Consider the following 23387-nt stretch of genomic DNA (forward strand, 5'->3'; position numbering starts at 1 on the left):
TGAAGGTATTATTTATCGTTTTATTGATTGCAATATAGCGTAATAAAATAAAAATAGAAAATGTTAAATATTTTTATGGAATCTTAGCTGTTGAATTTAAGCTCATTTCTAATAAAGTGTAGCTGAATTTCGACATGGGATAAATATAATTGGAACCTTTTAGGTAACGTTGCTTGGACTGGGGAGATCTAGTCGCTTTACGTACAAGTCAACTTGTATAAGCTTTTACTATTGTTGTGATCGTATATTGCTTTCTTCTCAGCAATGGCAACTCTGAGATGCTTTTATTGCTATTGTGATCGTGTATTTGTATCTCCTTTTGCTTCTTTAGATGATTAGTATTGTAGTGTGTAGTTGTTATAAATTTCATGTAAGGTAACTTTTATTACTCTCACTTATTTTATGCCTAACTGATTGTATTTTCTTCTTCTACGTATGTTCATTTAATTTTCATGGTTCATTGTTTTAACCATTTATTTTCTTAGCTTCAAAGTTCATTGTTTTAACCATCTATTTTCTTAGCTTCAAATCCCTTCCATTAATTCTTTGATTAATACTTTTCATTACATTTATCTTCACTGTTCAATCCCTCCATCAATCTTTTGATGAATATTTTTCATTATACTTATCATTTCCTTTCATACTTCTTTCTTTCCAATCAAAATCAATCCCTTTCCTTTTCTATAGTTTTTCCTTTCTGAAATCGGTATTCATGCTAGTAGGAGTCTCCAACAATTTCAGCTCGAGACTAATATTGGCATACTAGTTGTGAGGATAATAAAATCTACTTTTCCAAAAAAAAAAATTTGATTAATATTTTTCATTACATTTATCTCTCCTTTTCATAACTTTATTGATACATATGTATGATGTATTATACAATATTGATAACTATGTAAACGTTTTTTTCCCCTTAAATTTTGTTTCTGTTAAGAGAAAATATCCAAAGCTTATTATGAAATTACCTTATTCTTGCTAAAACACAATCAATCCTCTTTTGCATAAAATGAAGCTTGGTTGCTTCAAATACAACATCTTCTCTGGAACCGAAGAAGAAACAACGAAATGGAAACTAAATTATGGACTTTTGACCTTTCCTTAGTCCAGCTCCGACTAACTTTCTATTCACAATCAAACAGAAACAAATGCGAAACTTGAATTTCCCCAAACACATGAGAATTCATGATTATTTCCAATCACGATTGAAATTACATAGACCAAATAAATAAAGAAGATTATATTTATTTTACAAAAATAAAAACTAGAGAAAAATCGTGCATTTTTATTTTGTGTAGTGGCTAAAACAAAATGAAAGGTTTATAAAGGAAGAGAAGATCAAGCTTTAAGAACCAACTATTTAATAGCTGATGCTTTAATGAAATGGTGCACTGCACCTATTATTTCATTTTTTGTTTTCTTCTTTTTTCTTACCGGATTCTTTCTTCTTTGTTACTTGAACTATAACCATTATTATTCAATTTTTTTAGAAATTCATAAATATAAATAAAGTAAAACTATTATTATTGTCTTTACTTCATTTGTTACTTTTACAATTGCTATAATAAAAAGAGTCTATCTATTAATTTTATACTTGTTTGGCAATAATCAATTAGATTGAATATACTTTTTTGAATAAAAAATGATTTTCTAATCTCGTGCGACACCCATCTTATTAATGATTTTCTAGTATCGTGTTACAATTAATGTAATAAAAAGAGTCTATCTAATAATTTTATACTTATTTGCAATAATCAATGAGATTGAATATATTTTTTTGAATAATGAATGATTTTCTAATCTCGTGCGATATCTATCATCTTATTAATAATTTTACAGTCTCGTACGACATCCATCATCTTGGATTCTTGCAAGACAATTGTGCTCAAAGTCTAACATCCGCCATCCTAAATTCTTGCAAGACTTATGCGACATCCATCATCTTATCAATTATTTTCTAACTTCGTGGAACATCCATTATCTTAAAATTTTGCAAAACAATGGTGCCTTAAAGTTCAACACCAATCATATTATCAATGATTTTTAGTCTCGAGCTTGGTCCACTTCTGAGATTAAGATATCTAGCAATTGAGATAGCTTCTTACGATGTCTTGTTTTCTGACCTCTCCAATATATCTTGTCTTGGTGAGTAAAATCTATTTGGAGTAATGTCTACTATTCTTTAATAGCGGTAATGTCTACCTAATTAATCACAAAGTAGCAGTAGGATAGACCCCAAAATTGGATAAAAACTTTTAATCGCAATTCATAAACATACATTCTGAGAAGCCATGCTATGTGACCATATTTCTTTGAGACGCTTCTTTAGGTGGTGACATTCTAATAAATCCATACATTGTTAGTGTCCGTGAAGTTATTTTGCTTGAGATCAAAGAGCACCCTTTCTGGCAAAACCGATACACGTCCCTCTTTTAAACAATCTCCCTAACTTTGCTGTGTATTAGCCATGAGGCTTGCCAACTTGTGCATTGTCTTATAATCTTTCACCATTGACAACTTCATGGATGCAATCGAATCCTTCTTTGTTGATGGCTATTGAGCCCGAATACCTTTCCTATATGCAAATGATAATGCAAATGCGCATGGATGCAAAAACAATCCAAAAATAAAGCAAATCAATATAAATAGTAAAAATATAAACTAGCTAATATATTAAATCCTAAAAATAATGTGTCATGCCTATATTTTTTTTCATTATTTTTCAAGGACAGCTCATGCCTACAAGATGGTCATATTATTGTGGGTATTATCATGTCGTTTAATGCTACCCACTCTACAGTTCCATAGAGCTTCATAAGAGATTAAGATAGAGTAAGAGGTGTTCCTTTGTGTGTTTCTATTTAAGGGTACACCTTTTGATTTGGATCAAAATGGTTTTAGTTAGAGGAAAGATACTCATGATTTTTAACATGCGAAAGATATCATCTCACGATAGCATAAATGCTTAACTCCCTCCTAACAAGGTATAAACCTTAGGTAGAGGGCTTATGCATTAATGTAAATGTGTCATGTGTGTAAAGGGAAAATACCAACCTTTAACCACTCATCTCATATACGTTTATCCTAGATACCCTGCATTTGTTAAAACAAATAATCAATAAATGACAATAAATAAATAACATGTAATTAATAGAAAAATAAATAAAATAATGCTACTTAAGATTAGGGGAATAAAACATTTTTGATTAATTAAGGATTAGGATAACTTATGATTATTTATTGGCTTGACTCTCGAAGTCTTTAGTGAAGTCACCAATGTATCGCTACGTGCAGGTTCGAGAACCCGTCCACTTCAACATGAAAGTTTCAAGAGTCACCACCAATCTTTTTTTCTTATAAGCTACGATTGATCACTTAGTAAACTTGTTTTATTTGACGAGGTCTTAAATTGATTTTAGGCCCGTTTAAAGAACAACGACTTGATACGTAATTTTTAGAGTTCAGTTCGGGAGTACGGTTATGCACGATGAAGGATTAGCACTCTCATGACTTTTGTTCCACGAGCAGTACCATTTAATCATACATTATTCTATTTCAACCTTAATTAACTATTAATTTTATTCTTATATTTTCTTAATTGTTATTCATTATTTTATTTTTTGATTTTATTTACGACTTAAAGTCTATAATTCGGTATGGTGTGCACATGAAATGCATGGTATAAATCTTGATGAATGTCAAATGAAAACCTTTTATTGAAAATATTTTTCGAATCTACTCATCATACTGATGGGACCTAGTATACTCTCTCACATAAGAAATTACTCGAAAAAACTCACCTTCTGAAACTTATCTAGCAAATCCTGTCATCAAAATAGGGTCAAAACATTTTCATGTAATGTAGACTCTAATACGAGTGAAGGCTTTTTATTAAAAATATTTTTTAAAGCCTCCCATCATATTAGTAGGATCTATAGGTATTCTTTCACCTAGAAAATTTTTCGAAAGAATTCACCTTTGCATGCCTATGGAAAAGTCTTATCATCGGCGTCTCAACTTGTGTATAAAATATATCTAACTAGATGCAATGGCAGAAAAATAATGTAATAGTGATGTGAAATAAATTTCGAAATTAATTGTCCTTAATGGCATATATCTATTGTTGTTATTATTATTGCTTTTCATGCTATTAATATTTTAAAAAATATTTATTTGAATTAAAATATTGAGAATTAAAATTAATATCTTTCCATCATACAAGTGGAGTTTTAATTAAATCCCTTAAGAAGATTAACTTGGGATTGTGACTTCTTGCATCTCATGCAAATATTCCATCATCACTATAAGTTAAATAATATAGTTTGTACTATTGTATACCTTATTAATTATTTATTAGAACAATAAATATTCTATATTATTATTTTTTCTATACATGGATATTCTATGTCTTTATTCTAACATAAGAATTTCTCATATTTTTATTTACTATTTTAAGATATTATGTGGATTAAGAAATATTAAGATTTAAAACTAAAATCCTCTCATCATATTGGTAGAGTTTTAATCAAATCTCTCAATTAAGAAAATTAATTCGAGATTGTGACTTTTCACGTATTGGGTAAAAATTCTATCATCAATATAACCCAAATAATATATTTCCTATGTTGCTATATTTTGTAAAAAAGCATAAATATCCTTTTTTTGTGTAATTATGAATATTCTATAACTCAATTTCTAAGCTAATAATATGTTATTTTCTATTAACTAAATTAAAGTATCATTTACTATTATTATTACTAAATTTTGTATATACTAATACACATTTTATTACTTATGTATCTATATATATAGGAACCTATAGTTTCTTTTATATTGCCTCACATTATAAACTACTATTATTATTATTATTAGTTTTTATTATACTTTTTGTTGATTATCATATGATATATCAATTCATTAACCCACAAAGCAAATAATTACAACAACCAACTTTCAACCCAATGATCCATAAGCCTTAAATATCTAATTTTACAGAGCATGACCCTTACCTAACTTGGGCTTAGTTTGGCCCAAGGTCCAACAAGTGCTCCTTTTGCACACAGGCTTGCTCCGGTCCTTTTCTACGGTACTCATTCGAAAACAAGGCAGTTTCTTCTTCCGCCAACGAGTGTGTCACGGTTGCAACAAATGGTGAATCAAAGTGTGTTTGCAACACGTCTTGATCCATACTAATTTATTTTAAATTATTAGTTTCATTATTTTATTTTATAAAAATTATTTTTTTAATTAAAAAAATATTTAATTTTACTGTAACATACAATTGATGTAAAATTCATGATTTTATTAAAATATATAATATTTTCTTTGAATGTGAGATTCATGATTTCTCACTGGAAGTATTAATGATTTCCATTGAAACCGTGACGTAATAACTTCAAGTTTTGAAAAAATTAAAAAAAAAAAAGAAAAGAAAACACCATAATTTGCCAATTTTATTAGACATATTCATCATAGTCACCCTCACGAAATTATCCAATCCAATCCAATACTTTTAATACATTCAACGAATTAAAAACTGGATCCTGCCCTGGTATATCTTTTCTAATGGCAAGAAAGGTTGGTAGATGAAAATGACAAGGATAACATCAAATCAACTTGGATATTCGATAATGTCCTAAAAGTGTTGGCCGTGTGTGGCGCGCTACCCTTTTCGCTGCCACTCTCTATTTCAATTCTTCTTGCATACTTTTGATTCTAGATAATGGGGCCTTTCTTGAGAAGCAAGAGCACGTTATAAGTTAAAAACTTTAATAAAATAAGTTAAAAACTTCAATGATTTTAACAGTCACACCATACATATCTTTATGATACAAGTTTTAATTCATCCAAATATTATAGTAATTTAATCATTTTCTTTTGTCAAGGTTTATTGTTTTTAAATTTAGCTTTCTAGTTATAGTGATCGTTTTTTGGCACATCAATATATTATGACTTTGTTTGCTTTTCTATTAACAGTGAAAAACACAAAGAGGAAGGATTACCTCTTCATAGTGGTAAGCTTAGGCCTAACCTAGTACAAAAATAATGACAAAATTTTGGGAATAAATTAAAAACAGTTGTAAAAGATATTCTTTTATAATTAATTTGAGTGAATTTGTTATTTATCTTTTTTATTGATTATAGATAGCGTAATAAAATGGACATAAAAAAATGTTTAATACTTTTACCTTTTACTGTTGAATCTAATAAAGTATAGCTGAATTTCGACATGCCATTTATAATCGGAACTTTTCGAGATGTCTCGAGATTATGGCTTAATAATAAAGCAAAATGAAACTTGTTCTATATTTGAATGCAAAAGGTAAAAAGCCTTTCTAGCAGTGGGATTCTTCACCTTCAAGATTCTCTTTCATAATATATTTTATTCAACAAATTAATGACAAACTCTCAATTCTGCTTATTGGTATATATCTGAAACTCTCTTTTCAATAATCTTTTGATCAATATTTTTCATTACACTTATCATTTCCATTCATAACTTTTTCTTTACGATCAATATCTAATTGCAATTGCAAATTTTAGACATGTAAATCAATATTATAAGTGTGTCAAATTTCATGTCTTTCTTTTTGTTTCTGTCTCCTCCATTATATATAATCTTGTTACAAGAATATATATTCATGTCTGTATGATAATTGGATTAAGCATTTTACAAGGGAGATAGATACATGCTGGCAAGTAGCAAAAAACTCATTAAACAATAGCAAAATTTGAGAACCGATATACTTGTAGCATAGTACATTTTACAATAGGCAATGGAACCAGGTAAGTGAGTTTTTTTTTTTTTTTTAAAAGTTAGTAATATATTCAGATCAGAGGAAACCAAACTGGTTTATCTCTTTGAAAAGAAACAAGCAGTTCAACTTTGTTGCTCTTCACTTAGAAGGTAACCTCCCTGGATCAACACTCCATGCCCTTTAACCAAAAATCTATACAAAATGGATGGGATTCCTGGCCTCCCTGTGGCTTGCTAGTAGCCCTCAAAGACAACACACACAAAAAACACTCCCTGCACCCTTCCAATATACCAGCATAACCTCCTAAACCTAAGCACAAAGCAGGCAGCAAACTGTCCAGTACAAAATATATACGTACTCTGAACAATTAAAGAAATCCAAAAGCATAAATCTCTATAAAAAACCTGGATCACAATCAGCCCCCAAAGGGTCATCCAAACACAATCATCCCAGCAAAAGGAGGTGAAATCCAGAAAGCCACAGAACCCAAAAAAGCCCATCTCAGGAACAAGCATCCCAAACCTGAAAAAACCACCCACTGCAGTATCTTGGAAGAGCGTCCAAACAAATCATTCACATGCTGATTCCCTTTCACACTAGTCAAGACATCTCAGCATTTGGTATACGAAAAGCTCAAGAGACTGTCTTTTCATTACAACTTGCTTACAATGATCAAAGGGAATGTGATTCTCATTGCTCACGGACACAATCTAACTTTCCTTTTGCAAAGGGAAAGCCATATAACTTTTTTTTCCCAATTCTTCAATTTTTTTTTTAATTTTTGAAGAGCTAAAAGCATCAGGAGCAATTTAATCTCCTTCAGTCAAGAAAACTGTCTTGGAAACACAAAAAAGCCATCTGCAAGGACTAGAAATTCACTCAGCCTTTCAAAAATTCTAGTCTAACAAGACATAAAAATCAAGAAACCCTTGTATAGCAAAACTATTCATTCATAATGTAAGCCTAAACCCAACAAGAAAGGAGAAAGGGAAAGAGGATTAAAGAGCAAGGGGAAAAGAAAACGAAAAGGACAAATATTTTTGCCTCATGGAAATTGGTTAGAATTTTGAAAAAGAAGAAACCCATTTCATATTTTTAAAATAATTTTTTATTTTTTTATTATTATATTGAATTAAACTTATAAAATATTATTTTATTTATAAAAAAATTTATTGTACATAAATTCCAGTGAAATTCATTAATCCTCAACCAAATAAGTTCAAAGATAAAAAAAATAGAAATCTCTTTAAAAACATTTTATTATTATTGTAATAATTTTAGATATTATTACGAGAAATAATTATTTTTAAGTAACATATTAATTATAAAAATAAAAATATTATGTTATTTTTTAAATATTATTATTTATTATTTTTATTATTTAAAGTTAAAAAATTAAATTTTATATTAAAAATTATAAATTTATTTAATATATATATATTTATATATAAAGATAATTTTATTAATTTACATTACATTCTCTATAATTAGCAAACGTTATAAAATTATATTCTTAACAGTTATATATCCAACAATCACATTTCAATAATCATATTTCCGGTAATGTATCAAACACAACCTTAATTAAATAAGAACACTTGATAACAAATATAATATAATATAATATATAAAAATTAATAATTTTAATTAAATATTGTTTTTAATTAATCTCAATTAAAAAATAATAATATAAATTAATAATTAATTAAATTTATAAAATAATATATTTTTAAAAAAAATATAAATCTTATTTAATAAATAATTGATAATCATTAATTATACATACAAAACTCAACTAAAACTACATCCTTTTTAATCCAAACTCCCTTTTCAATTACTATTTGTTTTAATTTCACTTTTATTTCAAAATTCTAACCCTTGTAACTCGCTGCCTCAGTTCATATTAAATTCATTAAAAGACCATTAAACAGACTGCTGGTTTAGGGGAGATGATCTAAAGTCAGATTTATGTGCATTTTGAGGAACTCTCGATCGGGTATATATCACCAACATGAATACAATGTCCACATGAAATCTATTCAACACGTTAGAATACATGTGTCGATCATTGAATCAAAAGTTCAAATGTTCAAATATGTAAATATATAAAATTTTTAATTATGAAGCTGCTTAAGTATAAGCAAAAGAAATTTTTAATGTTTGAATCTATAAGCGTTGTATGCTTTAACATCTCATATCTCATTTCTAATAAGAAATTAAGAATTCAGTTTTTTTTTAAAAAAAAAATTGTACATGATCATAGAAATTCACTTTAATTTGAAAAAATGTATTTCTATCTCAATCACTATTTATTTAATTAAATTTAAGTAACGATCCTCTCCACCAATAAAAAAGAGTGGAAATGTCCATTATGTTATTTTAAATTGATTAATGTATATTAAAATTAATTTACAAATTTTAATCTTAAATTTATTTGAAAGTTCATGTATCAATCTACTAGAACATTTTTTCCGGCCCAATAAATATAATAATCTTTTGATAATAAAATGAAACTACCAAATTATCTCAATATAAAAGACTGCTCACCTAGTCAAAAGAAGCAATTATTGACTAGAAAGGCAATAAAAATATAAATAGAAAAGGGAGTGAGTTTTTCCCTACCAAAAAGAATCTTGGGCAGATTATTTGTTTCATCAGCCAGCAGCCTTCCTACCATTTTCCTTTAATTTGATCGCGGTGATCATTGACTCACAAAGACTCCTCGCCTCCTACTACGCCTAGTACTAAATGATGATTACATATATATATATATATATATATATATATGCAGGCATATGTATTAACTATGTTATTCCAACTGAAGGAAGTGTTTGAAATCAGTATACTCAGACTTCCATAGGCACTTTTATAATAAATTTCGATTAATATTTTCTCAGGGTAAGGTCAGCCAGAATACATCTGATACAATAAAGTAGTGATTGATTGTATTTTGTACTAACGAAGTCAATCCATTTAGCATTTAATGATGTATAGCAAGATTATCTACACTTTTATAAAAATTTTTACAGTAAAATGATACAAGAAAATTTAAAAAATATTGAAAAAAAAAAAAGAAAAAGCATTCTTTTGTTGTTTCTGTGTTTTTTTATTTTAGATAAGGGTATTGAGATAATTTTTCGACAAACACAATTTTATTTGTTTCAAACAAATATTATCTGATTGTGCCTATTCATAATTATCTGTCTGTTAACAAAATTTGAAAAATTAATTTTATTTCTAGTAAAGTATAGCATATAATTATAACTTCTTTGAAATGTCTTAAGATTATGGCCTAACAATAAAGCAAAATGAAACTTCTTTCCATATTTGAATGCAAAAGGTCAAAAGCCTTTTGATTTGATTCATCCCATTTCATTATGCCTCTTTGCACCCCTTTTCTTTTTCTCTCTCTGCCCTCCATGTTGTCAACCCTGCATGCCCATTGGAGCTTGTGTTATAGATTTCGAACCTCCTTGACATAATCATCAGTAAAATTCTGACGACAATGATTGTTCACGTAACTATTATAAATAGGTAGGAGGATAAGAGGATGTTAGTCCAAGTGAAGCAAATCATTTTTATTCAGCTAAAGTGAGTTCTTTCTATAGGGTTCTTTTCAGCTATGAGGTCCTTTCAGAAACACCTCACAAAGGTTGATGTTAAGAAGCAAATGGCAATTCCTAGTGGTTTCAGGGAGCATCTGCCACGTTACGAAGGAGGACGGACGATGTCCTTATTAGTCCGTGATGTATCCGGCAATCATTGGGAGAATTTCGGATATTACATTAGAAGAAAAGGCAAAGATTATCCTAAACCTGTTTTCCAAAGAAATTGGCGTAAGTATGCTCGTGCTAAAAGCCTCAAGCCTGGTGATAAAATTATCTTTCGAGTTGAAGAGAATGCTACCAACGGTGCTCCAAGATACACAATTGCAGCACAAAGAAAGATCATGATTTTAGGTACGATTGTTGTTTGGACTGGGGAGATCTAGTCATTTTATGTACAGGTCAATTTAGATATATGCTTTTACTGTTGTTGTGATCATGTTTTGCTTTCTTCTCAGCAATGGCATGCTTCGAGATGCTTTTATTGTTGTTGCGATCCTGCATTTGTACCTCCTTTTGCTTCGTTAGATTACTAGTATTGTATTTGGTTTTCTCCGTCCAATGTGTGTTACATTCTGATCTCTCTTTTTGTTACCCTTCCTTTTGTTTCTGTGTCTCGTGAACTATAATCTTATTGCAAGAATGTATTTTAATCTTGAATGATAATTGGATTTAGGAGAACGATACTTGTAGAAACGAATGGTAATGGAACCAGGTAAGTGAGTTTTCATTTTAATCTTTAAAAAGAATGGTAATGTAAAAATCTCTCGGCAACTTACATCGTCGGTGAAAAAAGATTTATATGTTACACTACACACAAAAAAAAAAAAGAAATTGTGGACGACAAAAATGGCTTGAGATAATTGAACAAGGAAAGGGAAGCTTAGATATGTCTGGTGGCAGCAAGATCAACTTGGTAGAGCCAGCAATTCTCAGAAACATCTTCTCAAGTTGGACAAAACCCGTGTAAGTTCAAGGCTAAGAAAGCTAATCATCATCGGATGGCAAAGTCGGACTATTCGAGCAGGCATCCTTCTGATGGAGTTCCAATAGCTTCGTCTCTGGATTACACAATCCTGTATTGCCAGAGTAACATTAGAACACAGCATATGACTGATAGAAACACGGTAAAACGAGTGTGGGAAGTACATAACCCATCTCTATTTCAGTAAGCAAATCTTCAGGGATCATGTACCATACCAAGGATTAAGAAGTAAATTTTAAAGAGAACAACTTCTACACCAACCCTCTTTTTTTTTTTTTTTTCTGTTCTAAAGTCCATAGAAATAAATGACTCTTGGAGCTTAGAATGATTATTGGTGCACCAGTTCATAAGCTTCAAATGGACACCAACCTGAACATTTGGGGATATCCCAGACAGCAATAGATGATGCCGTACAGTCTGGCTCACACAATGCTCGGTTGTCCTCATGGTTAACATTCATTGCAAGCATCCATGCACCAATTGTAACATCTTCATTACTAAACATCCGAAAACTGCAACTCATACAAAATGGCAAAACAACATAATAAATTAGAGATCTGAAGATAAAGCATCATTAGTAACATTACTTCATCTAATGTTCCAAAAGGAGTTGTCAAGGATAAAAACCTCTTGCAAAGTGTACTCCAGAATATGCATTCCTCATACAATCCCACTTTTATTTTCAAACAAATACAATTTCCATTAAAAGAAATCTCCAACCTCCTTAATCACAACAAAAGGAGGAGGGAAAAAGATATAAAGCTGGAATAGTATACATAACGTGCAGTTTATATTAGATGTCTTGAGAAACAAGGCCAGCCATGACAAAATAATTCAAAGCAAGGGTTCAAACATTTGAGGAACATTTCAAGCTAAGCATGCTGAGCTCAAAATAAGGGTTGGACTTGGGTGTTTAGGAAACAAACATACATTGTCCGCAAGTGAAAGGCCCCAATCCTAATATAGACAAGGATGGAACAAGAAATAATAAAAATACCAAGAAATGGTTTAACAGATAATAATGTGCGTAGATCTGAAATCATTAAGAGTACCTGTTGTTTCTCAGAGCAACCAAACTTGCAACAACATCTGCTGAAAGAGCGTATATTGGACCATAGGCATGAAGAAAGTATTCCTTTCCAAGTAGATAGGATAGTGGCTCATACCTGCATGAATTTACTCAAATTTGATTACATCACAATTGCATTAGCTGAGCCGAAATTTACAATCTATTAGCTGAGCATAAATTTATGATCCATGAAACACATTATTGGGGTAACATAGATCTCATTGACGTTCTAGTCTCCAAAAGAAAAACAGAAATGACTAACAAATTTTGTTTAAGCAAATTCAGTTGATGACCCTTCACTTATGTTTGCCTGCACAACTGCAAGGTTTGGGTAATGCCTAAGCTCTAGGAGTAAATATCAGTTGGTTCCCAAAGTAATATAACATATTAAAATCTCCCTTTCAAGGTTTCTACAAGTATATGACTTTGCATGTTACTATGTAAAGACAACCTTTGAGCCCATACCCTCAAATATTGAATCTTGTTGAATATAATTAAGCATAGCAAACCATGATATGTCTTTTCACCACAAGCTTCAAACCATATATTTCTTATCCTAAAAGTATAGAAGTCAATGTTGGGCAAATACAAATGTAACAAGGTGCATTACAACATGGTATACTACACATCTAATCACCAGTAAAGGAGAGTATATAGACATCTACAAGATGCATGTGTCAGAACATCTTAATTTTAAAGAGGTAAAATCAAATGATCATCTATTGATACAACCACTGACGGGCATCTTAACTCATGCAATTTTCAGAGAATTTTTTAGAGCTGCATATTCATACATCCATACATGCATGCATGAATGCATTTATAAATACTCAATATATGTATGGACGTATGTATGTATGTGTGCATGCATGTATGAATACATATATTTGAAGGTATAGAACACCATAGATCTTAAAAGATGAAACTATCAACAAAGAAATTCATCTATTCACATGAATACATTCAAGATCAAGGCCATCTTAATAGGTTGAGTTAGTTTCTCTATGTGATGATTCTAATAGCAGATGCTAAGACAGATTATAATATACAAACAAAATTTCTCTGCTACCCTTGCAGTCACAACCGTTGGTGTGCCATTATAACTGAAGAAGTGGGGAGAAGTACAACTCTCAAAAGGCCTAAAATTCTACAAACTGATTGATAGTGAGTAGATTTGCAGCCCACTTTGACTGATCTGTTTTTAAATAACTTTTGGATCTTTAAGGTCCTTTCCTACTATCATAGCTTAAAACACCCAAAAAAATGTGCTTTCCTGACTTTTCCTCAACATTTGTGCCCTTAATAAAATGTTTTTAGAGATTTTAATAGATGCCATATCAACCAAAGATAGCATCTATTCAAAAAAAAACCCCAAAAATAGCAAACTATCCTCTCTTATATCAATTTACAGCAAGAAGGCACCACCTCAACTAAGGAGAAACACTCACATGAAACACAAAGCAAGGAAGCAGTTAAAAGAGATATCTAAAACATAGATTAAAACAGTAAATATACCAGAACTAACCATTTCAATTTTGGATCAGTAAATACTGGCCCCTTTTTCATGCATCCAAGGTAAGTCTGCGAGTGAGAACGTTCTTTTGCTAATAGAAGTGATAGTCGATCTGAAATATGTAGCACAACTTTGTTAACTAACCATATAAAGCTGCACTATTAAGGTAAAGAACACCACCCAACGCACGCATAACAGAGTTAATAAACCAAGTCACCTGGCCTCAAATATATATCATCATCAGCTTTGACGTAAAACTCAGAATCAAAGAGTGCATACGCAGCTTTGAAGAATGCTAACCTGAAGCATAAATTCTAAGTAAGCAATTTTCTTTCAAAGAATAACATGACCAACAGATATAACTAAACTATTTGACAAAGAACTAACGTTTTGTATGGAAGCTTACTGTACTGCTCCTGGATATCTAACAGCAGGAAATCATCATATTCTGCAACTTCTTCTTTCAGCTCCGCCATCTTTGACTTGTCATTTGTTCTACCGATTATAAACCTAAAAGCTAATCCTGTTGCTTCTTCCAACCTGAAAAAGAAATGGAAAAAAAAAAGTTTAAAATTAAATTATATTTGATTAACGGATGAACAAATATGTAAAATATAACGTTTTTTTTTTTGAAATGTATTTAAAATATAACGGTAATTCAAGTTTAATCGTTCTCTTCTAAAATCGAAACGAAAATGCAATTAATTTCATTTCAAAATAAATTAGAACTAAAATCACCCTAATTATAAGGTTTTTTAAAAATTATACTACTATTTCAAAAACTTTTACATACCGTTGAAGGCCTTGACGATCCGAAGGCATCCAAGTTTTCCTCAAGGACCGTCTCCGACCGGTCGAACCGAACCCGGTTTGGATCCCAACAAAGCCCATAACTTTATGCCTCTTCGTCCCATTATCGTCATCTCCACCGGCAACACCATTATTCCCATTCCCTGCTCTGTCCCAAAGAACCCGGACGGATCTCGGGTCGGAGCTCCGGCATCGGTAACCGGATCCATCGGAGGAAAGGAAAGAGGAGAGGGCGAAGAGGAAAGAGACGATGGCGAAGACGAGGAGGGCGGAGAAGATCAGGACCGTTGACCTGGTGGGGAGCATGGCCGGCGACGGGGTGCGCGCATTGAAGAATTTGGGAGATGATGGCATAGCTGTGATTGGGGATATTGGGGAGGTGGGAAGTGGTTTAGGAGAGCAAGGAAGGTTTCATTTGGAGTGGAAGGGAAGTAAAATGGACAGGAGTGAGAGAGTGACAAAGTGAAGAAAACCTGTTGGTTTCCCAGACCTGTTTGATTTGATCTGCCGTTATTGGTAGTTATATGGATCTTTGGGCTTATGGGTTTGGGTTTCGGGTACGGGTCCAATGATTTTCAATTCTTGGTCCAATTCATTTTTCAAATGTAACGTGACGTTACATGTAAAGTATAATATTTGAAACAGTTTTTAAATTATTTAAAACTTTTCAATGATTTTTCATTTTTTATTACATTCATTCAAATATTTTTATTTTTATTTTAAATTAAAATAGATTCTTATAATTAACTTTTAATTAATTATTATTAATCATTTTGTTATCACATGATTAATAAGTCACCTGATATAAAATAATAAATAATATTTTAATTAACAAAAATTAACCAACTATTACTTATAAAGATAATTTAATTTAAAATAAAAATATACAAATATAATTAAATATAACAAAAAATTAAAATTTATTAAAAAAAATTTGAACAGTTTTGAAGGTTTCTTAGATATTATGTCTATAATGTTATCTCAGAAGTAATAATTGATCCATTATGGGTTAGAAGAAAATGAGGAAGATAGTATTTTTGTTGAAAGATGAGAAGAAAGAATTTTATGATTTTAATAATATTATACACACAATGCATGGAAGTGCATTTGGTTGCCCTTTTCTCATTCTATTGCTTTCTTCAGTCTCTTCTGATGAGAAAGAGACAGTCTAACTATCACTGGAAAGACTTATATGAAAGTTGTGCTTAATTTATTAAGTCATGCTTCCTGTACAAGAAAACATCTAACCACCTATAGATGATGACTCCTAATACATCAAGGGACATTTAACCTTCTTCCTAGAGTTTTGGGTCATTAAGCATTTAATTCTCTTTAGCCAAATATGACTTCTTTCCTGCTGCATTTTCCATTGATATTCTGGCCCTGGTCTATGAGAGAAGAATTGGGTTCATATGGTGTAACTGGTGATGGAAATCTTTGCTATAACTGTGGCCAAACCTGAAAAGATGGGGGCAAAAAGCATGAGATTTTCCTCAATTTACAATTTTATTGCTACTTAACATCCAACTCACAGTCTTTCTGCAGCTGTTCCTCTAAAGAAACCAGTGTCTCGTTATAAATACATGTCTTAACACTAGAAACTAATGCCGAATCTGGCATTTCACAGGACACCTCTGAAAATTGTTCCTGCAAACTACTTGCTCGACCCTCAACTACTTGTATATTCTCTTCTTCAACTACCTGATCATCCGTTTCAGCGCTACGGTTATCTAAACAAAGGCAATCTGATTGCTGCACAGACTCCACTTTTGATTCAGCACCAGCTTCATCGTCGCAACAGCAACCATCCGATTGGGATGCAGAGTTAGTTTCTGCAGCAGGGTATTCTTGAGAAGACCCAACTCTAAGCCTGTCTTCGAGCTCAGTCCCAACATCTTTGGAGCAACAATTACTGTCAGACCAATGTATAGATTCAGCTACATGCTGTCCCTTAGTACATATACCTAATCTAGTAGTTTCTAAATCTCTTAAGGCTGATTTATCGCATGGCTCCTCAACAACACCATCAGTGATTTCCTTTTTTCCATCAATTTCCAATTCTTGCTCATTCTTGTCTCCTACAAGCTCAGTTTCTACTTTGGCACAGGCTTCATTTGCATAGCAGTTATCACCAAAAGGCTGTACAGACTTGGCTGATCGATTTCCTACAGGATGAATGCCTACATTAGTTGATTCTTCTTTTCTCAAATGTTCAGTTGATTTATCTTGTTGCAAAGATGATGTATCACCTGCTCATGCATAACCATGGAAATCAAATTTGTTTCTCTAGAACTTGAAGAACAATGAACTTTAAGAGAAAATGAAGCTACCTGACTGTCCATCTGCTTCTTGGAATTGATACAAGGGCTTCTTAAGCAATACCGTTCCAGGAAACACCATCAAGTTGATCTTACTAAGTGTTTTTCTTTCATCATCCTCCACTGGCTTGAAGCCAAAACCCTCAGTCCATGTTTCCACCAAATTTGGAATGGCAGTTATCACAAGCTTTTCCACCTTGAATGAGATGAGCATCTAGAGGCAGCATTTATCCAGACAGCGAACAAAACAAAGAAATTAAGTCACAAATAGGATTCATATGAAAAATCATAAGCAATAAAGTCGATCAACTGTGAGGGATTTACAAAGTTAAATTCCAATGACAAACAACTTGTGCATAATATTTGAACATACTGCCAAGAGATAATACCTCTTCAATAACAGTCATAAGGCGTCGACACATTCCTTGACGACGGTAGTTGCTACAAGTTGCAATAAGAGGCATCTCTGCAACTGTTACCCCATGTATCCTAGACCAAATGACAGAGAAAGACTGAAAGTAAAATAGACTGTGGACCAAGTAGAAGGCTCCGAACTCACTAAGATATCATAAATCTTAAAATACGTGAGATATTGGCTTAATAAACCAGGCTGGAGGAAGAAAAGGCAAAATTGAATGGTTGGGGCTTAAAACAAATTTACAGATCTATAGATTTCAAGTCTTCATTCACATTATCATGAAAATTCAACCAGACAGAATTAATCCACCCCAATCAATCATGCACAAAAACCTCAATGCTTCCCAACTATAACCAACCATATAAGTTATAGCAGATAGGTTTCAACTTTTTTTAAAACATAGATGCTAACAAATGTCACACCAACACATCACTAGATATATATATATATATATATATATTTGGATAAAGAGAAAGTATTTGTTGTCAAAACTTGTTCTCATATCACATTCGGCAAGAAAGAAGGGATCGCATAACATTATGATATGTTATGAGTTGTTTTTTAAAAAAATTATTTAAATAACCAAAACCTTTGGACAATATCAATACTACCTGATGGATGCTACAGATATCACCACATCATCCTTCTCCAAGACAAGAGAGTAAAATCCAAAAAAATTCAGGCGTGCAAAATCTGACCTGATCATTTACAAACAACAAAAGCATGTTAGTAAACACGAATTTTGCTAAAAAACATTCTGTTTGCTTACCAGCTTCGAGCAACTGCAAGGAAGCATATAAGTACTTTTAATAATAATCATTCATTAAAAGAACTCCTTTTATTATTGTTTATATTTTTATCCAATAATCTTTTCCCATTTCTCTGGTAGATAATCCTAGCCTTGCCACTCTCTATAAATCATATAGAAGACAGAATTCAAATGCATGAACACACAAGATTAAAACCAAGATGGATTTATTTCAGTTAGGCCATTAACTCCCAATAGGGATCTAACCAAATAGGATAGGGGCAGGGCTCAGCCTATAGAAGCAAATTATAAGCAACCTTGCAACCAGAAAAAAATTGTGAGTGGCATAGAATGAGACAGGTCAAAGACTTGATGACACTGAAATTTAAAAGAAATGAACTTAAAAAACCAGTGTGGCTACAAAATAGATGTTCATGATGACAGAGCATGAAATGAACAGAATTTTAAGTACAAACTATAAAACAATGTAGTGATCAAATGTTAGGCAGTAAAAGGAGTCAAAAAAAAAAGAAAACGATTGTGTAGAAATGTAAAAGCCAAGGAAGGTTATCAGAAAGGCCAGGTGTCTCACCCCCAATTGTACAAGAGATGGGGTATCATGTCTACCCCTGTTCTGGGATCAACCATAGACTGAAAGCATTCTTCCATGATGGACAGAGCAACAGCCAGTTTTGAGTTGCACTCTGCCTTCAGGGCAAACCTTAGAGCAGAGTGAAATTTTTGATCTTCATGAATACATCGAAGAAGTGTCCAAGAAAAGCCTTCAGCAAGGTGATTAATCATCCCAAGACAAGAACTAAGACATGAGTGCACCTGCAAATATCAGTTAACCTTGTATCAGAACTTAGAATGCAAATACGTGGAAAACAGCAACCATCTAACTGTTGTAGCTAAACAATCATAGCCAACATCTATGCAGCAACTGATTGCCTTTTAGGTTAAAAAAATGGGTAGTGCAGTGAGAGTTATAGTACAGTAGACAACAAATGATCATTTAAAGGTAAGGTCTTTTATGATGGCAGGATTGGAACACTTGAGTTGACATGAATCACATGCATCTTAAGTTCAATAGCTGAGATGTAGCATAGCTAAAAATGCAAGAACAAGTGCTTTTAATTGGAAATAAGTATACATTAAACAAAACTTAGCATAGTGGAAACATAAATGCAGGCATTATTGGCTACACAACTATCAAAAAGGAAGACACCAATCACTTATTAAAGAAAAGAGTAGAAGAGAAAATTAGAAGGTATTTGACCTTGCGGATCTCTCCTTGTTGACTAGATGATGCACACTAACAAAGAAGAAAGGATCCAAACTTCCACCATTTTCCTTTCTCAATAGTAACATTCTTTAATAATATGATCTTGAAACGAAAGGAAAAGGAATCCAAGGAGCAGGACCCTGGAGGTCAACACAATACAAAACTGGCGGACTGAATCCCTTTAACTAAGTTACTCACACCAATATTGTTGCATCAGGCAAATATTCTAAAAACAGGATAAACAGAGGAACAACTATAACATCAAAATGCAAATTCATTATAGCAGAATTCTAAGCAAAGGTTCCATCAGCTTGTAGAGGCAAGCAACCAAAATTTCCTAGGTCTACGTGAGACTAACAATCAAATTCCAAAATGTTAAGCAAAACAGGCTAAGGGACAGAACTGCAATAACCTACACAAAAACAGGCCAGACCTAAATAATATGGGAAATAAGCAATAGAAGAGATGAGAGGGTACAAAACCTAGTTGCGCAAGCAGATTTTAGAATAGCAATTCAAGGTGGCTGCCATTTATTTAAAAGGGAGCAAGAAGAAAAGGACAAACAAGTTAGAGGTAGAAAGGGTACTTACTGAAGCTTCCTGGTTTGGCCTAGCCCAAACCTAGTTAAATAGTTTCAGCAAGTTCTTACTCCATAAACATTGGATTAAAGAGAGTGATTAGAAGAAGATTTGGGTTCAGTGCATAGGCTAAGGCTGCAGTGCATGGATGAGTACTGTTATCATGTGGTCTTGCATGCAAAATTTTAAAAGGGATGATGATATAGCCTTTGAAGAAATGTCATTGGGAAGTAATCTTCATAGAGACTGACATGTGGTTGATGTTGACTTGACCATATTGTGTCTAAATGTCATTCTTTAATCAATATAGAGCATTTTCTACATAAACAGTTTGGACCACATTGAAATTTAGATGTTGCCTGCATTTGCCCAACAAAGCTGCAAATGACAGCATTTATTATGCAGCTCATGGACTAAAATGAAAGAGCTGCTTCAAACCCCTGCTTTCTTTTCAGGGTGCAGTCAGGTCCAGGCAGCTCAACTTTAACTTGCACTGGGATGAGAAAGGGATGTTCCATCCCACACCTACCAAATTGCCGATTTAAAATAACCAGATATTCACAAAAACAAGCCACAAAAGGGAAAAGAGTCGAACTCATGCACAGAATACATAAAACATTCTCTATATGCTAAATTCAACATATTCTTAACAAAATAATTAGAGTCAAGAAGTTTGAATCTCAAAAGTACCTCCTCGCAGCTTCCCCCGCAAAACCAAGTATCAGAAACCTTTTCTTCAAACTGACTTTTAGCATTGAGGCATGCCTTATGATCTGTTTACAAATGTTATGATAGCTAGAAAATTAGAAACACAAATCACAAAGAGAAGCATCATAACAAGTGCGTGTGCGCGCACACACACACAAACAAGCAAACAAAACAAACTTAAAATGGTAAATGTGTATATTGTCCATAATGATTTCATGAAACAACTACTTCAAGTCCTGAGAGGAGATTTATATTTCCTGGTGATTTTTATTAAAAAAAAAACAGAGAATAGTAAGACATTTACGTAGCAATATTGGATTATGGCAGAGACGCTTACTCAACTGCACTCCATTATGCATTGGATGCATAACTATCAATTAGGGATATGGGTTTGTGCATACTTAGAAACAATATGAAAGCAAAAAAAAAAAAGGAAGAAAAGCCTAAATCTTTTAAGCTAATATAAAAGGGTCAAATTGCAATTTCAACAAAAAGCTTTAAGTTAAGAAAAACAATCAAGAACTTCATGCTGAGAAAAAGGCGTTATAAAGGTTCTTCATGTTACACTCTACAACAGAAATAACCAACTCCAATTTGAACAAAAAGTTATATACTTTTGCATTTATTTCCAAGCTTTCAAGCCACTACAGTTCTTTTCTCTGCTTCCTTGTGCTCACTGAGAAAACTATATCAAGAAACAATCAAAAGATAAGGGTTCTTTAAGACCAGCAAGTAGTAGCTTGCCTCAAATTAAAGGTAAGATTTTTAGTCTAAATCATATTTTAAGAAACTGTAGACTGTCTTCATAAAAATCTAAACTTTTCAGAGGAAATGTCATACTGAAGGGGGAAGAATTACATTTGTGCTCACACTGTAAACATTTGAATGCATCAATCGAACTTGAAGCCTCTTTATCATTAACAAAATTCCCACAAATCCAACAAGTGCAATTTGAGCAATACCAATTGCCCTCAGGTAGTTCCTGCAAGCAAAAAAAATTAGAGCACATGAAGTAATTAGTAATTTGGAAAAAAAGAAAGAAGGGAAACCTATAATAAAGCAACACACTTGGAAGGGAAAAACAAAACAAAGAAATTAGAGTAATCTCCATGATCTCTAGAACACAGAAGCGAAACTAAGTCATAATACCAAGAGCAAATACTACCCAACCGTAGAATAAGGGGAAAAAGCATTCTTCACTAGTATGTTTATATGCCTTCAAAGCCAAAAGGAAACATTTAGATAGAAAATTAAAACAAAGAAGAGAGGAAAGTTTTTACCGACATTTATGAGACTATAGAATAAGAATACAGAGGAAAAGAAGACCATCTTGTATGGTTTGAACTGAATCAGGGCAGTCAAGAGAACAAACTAGTAAATTTACATTTGCTACGTGATACATATTGTACACAAAATAAATTTCTTTATACAAGAAAGAGAAAATCACAACTTGTTTTATGTACAAAATGTAAGCATCGATATTGTCGTGGCTGTTTTTGATGTTCTCAGTCTTGTACAAATATAAGACGCCTGCTATTGGACTCCTGAACTTAAACTCCATTAACAAATCATCGGTTAAATCTATCGCTCAAAATGCACAGCACCTACATGATTCTCACTTGTCTATCTTGTTATTCTTAAAGCTCATTATGCTGCTGTCTATGAAACATTATATTCAATCATACAGCTCTTTCAACAGGGATAAGCATTTACTAGGCAATATCTCAACTAGAATTATTATTCTAGAGCCAGATATCTAATCATGCAAATGCAAAAGATGACATAGCTTAAACTTGCTCAAATTTTATTGTCATAGAGGCAAACTAGATCGGTTTCAAAATTATGATTGCTACTTACACTGTATGTCCTATTACAAGCTCCAAAGTTAAAATAACATATAGCATGTTTGCAATCAAAAATGAAATTTTACCAAGAATAGCCCTTCATAACTGCAAAAGAAATTTGCAAGACTAAACAACGATAAGTAAGACTAGGCATATATATTTGAGATAAGTAAAATTAGTGAAGCTGCAAGAAAAGGAAAACAAACTAAGGAGAACAATAGAGATTGCAGATAAGTTATGACCAAAAAAAGTGCAGATCAGTGCAAAAAAACACAGAAGAAAGGACAAACCTGCATATACAGGCAAGCCAGATGAAAAGTAGAAGGGCAGTTGTCACAGCAAATCAGTTCACCACCATCCCCACATAGACCACAGGAATCATCATTTCGATCATTTTCGTCAGCTTCCACCTTCTGGATCCCATTTTTTCTGGTCTTGTACTCAGCAGACCATGCTTGCAGCTGACATAACGTGAAAGGCTTACCAGATTCCATGAAAAGATTCAAGCAGGGACGGTTAAACTTGAATCCAGCATGAATCTTAAACTCAGAAACTGATAGCACCCTGTTGCAACACTTGCAGGTTATTCCATCCAAGGAAACAAGACCATCTTTAATTATAGCATCATCCTTGGGGTTCCGATATTGAATGACATCATTCAGAGAAATTACCCCAGCTAGGATCAACCATGAGAGCACTGTTCTGGATCCAATATTATACAACTTAATTTCAGTAATATGCTTTCCTCCTT

General features: G+C 32.4%; 2 protein-coding genes across 2 annotated transcripts in view; both read right to left on the bottom strand.

The window, feature by feature from the left end:
• Window positions 1–11069: 11069 nt before the first annotated feature.
• On the bottom strand, window positions 11070–15227 carry LOC110419040 (Galactosyltransferase family protein). Its single transcript, XM_021431907.2, has 7 exons — window positions 14721–15227; window positions 14315–14467; window positions 14145–14227; window positions 13940–14039; window positions 12398–12511; window positions 11715–11857; window positions 11070–11436 (listed from the first exon to the last, which is right to left on the bottom strand). The coding sequence occupies exons 1-7, from the start codon at window positions 15089–15091 to the stop codon at window positions 11348–11350; spliced, it is 1053 nt and encodes a 350-aa protein (XP_021287582.1). The 5' UTR covers window positions 15092–15227; the 3' UTR covers window positions 11070–11347.
• A 997-nt stretch (window positions 15228–16224) lies between these two features.
• The window catches only part of LOC110419712 (increased DNA methylation 1-like), a 15694-nt gene continuing 8531 nt past the window's right edge, over window positions 16225–23387 (bottom strand). Inside the window, exons 4-11 of the mRNA XM_089784134.1 lie at window positions 22927–23384; window positions 21651–21774; window positions 20775–20857; window positions 18814–19055; window positions 18085–18171; window positions 17445–17544; window positions 17068–17269; window positions 16225–16986 (exon numbers count right to left, since the gene is read on the bottom strand). Coding sequence (XP_089640260.1) covers window positions 16250–16986; window positions 17068–17269; window positions 17445–17544; window positions 18085–18171; window positions 18814–19055; window positions 20775–20857; window positions 21651–21774; window positions 22927–23384 — 2033 coding nt within the window. The 3' untranslated portion in view covers window positions 16225–16249. The remainder of the gene's footprint in view (window positions 16987–17067; window positions 17270–17444; window positions 17545–18084; window positions 18172–18813; window positions 19056–20774; window positions 20858–21650; window positions 21775–22926; window positions 23385–23387) is intronic.

The sequence above is a fragment of the Theobroma umbraticum genome, unplaced genomic scaffold (assembly GCF_002168275.2).
Source record: "Theobroma umbraticum cultivar Fairchild unplaced genomic scaffold, ASM216827v3 scaffold_67.0, whole genome shotgun sequence".
Classification (NCBI taxonomy): domain Eukaryota; kingdom Viridiplantae; phylum Streptophyta; class Magnoliopsida; order Malvales; family Malvaceae; genus Theobroma; species Theobroma umbraticum.

Bases quoted from the DNA above. Each gene is read 5' to 3' on its own strand.
- LOC110419040 (XM_021431907.2), bottom strand. From the start codon at position 15,091: ATGCCATCATCTCCCAAATTCTTCAATGCGCGCACCCCGTCGCCGGCC. The intron at 14,468-14,720 runs GTATGTAAAAGT...TTTCTTTTTCAG, and splicing joins GATCGTCAAGGCCTTCAACG to GTTGGAAGAAGCAACAGGAT. The intron at 14,040-14,144 runs GTGACTTGGTTT...TACATATTTCAG, and splicing joins TGATATATATTTGAGGCCAG to ATCGACTATCACTTCTATTA.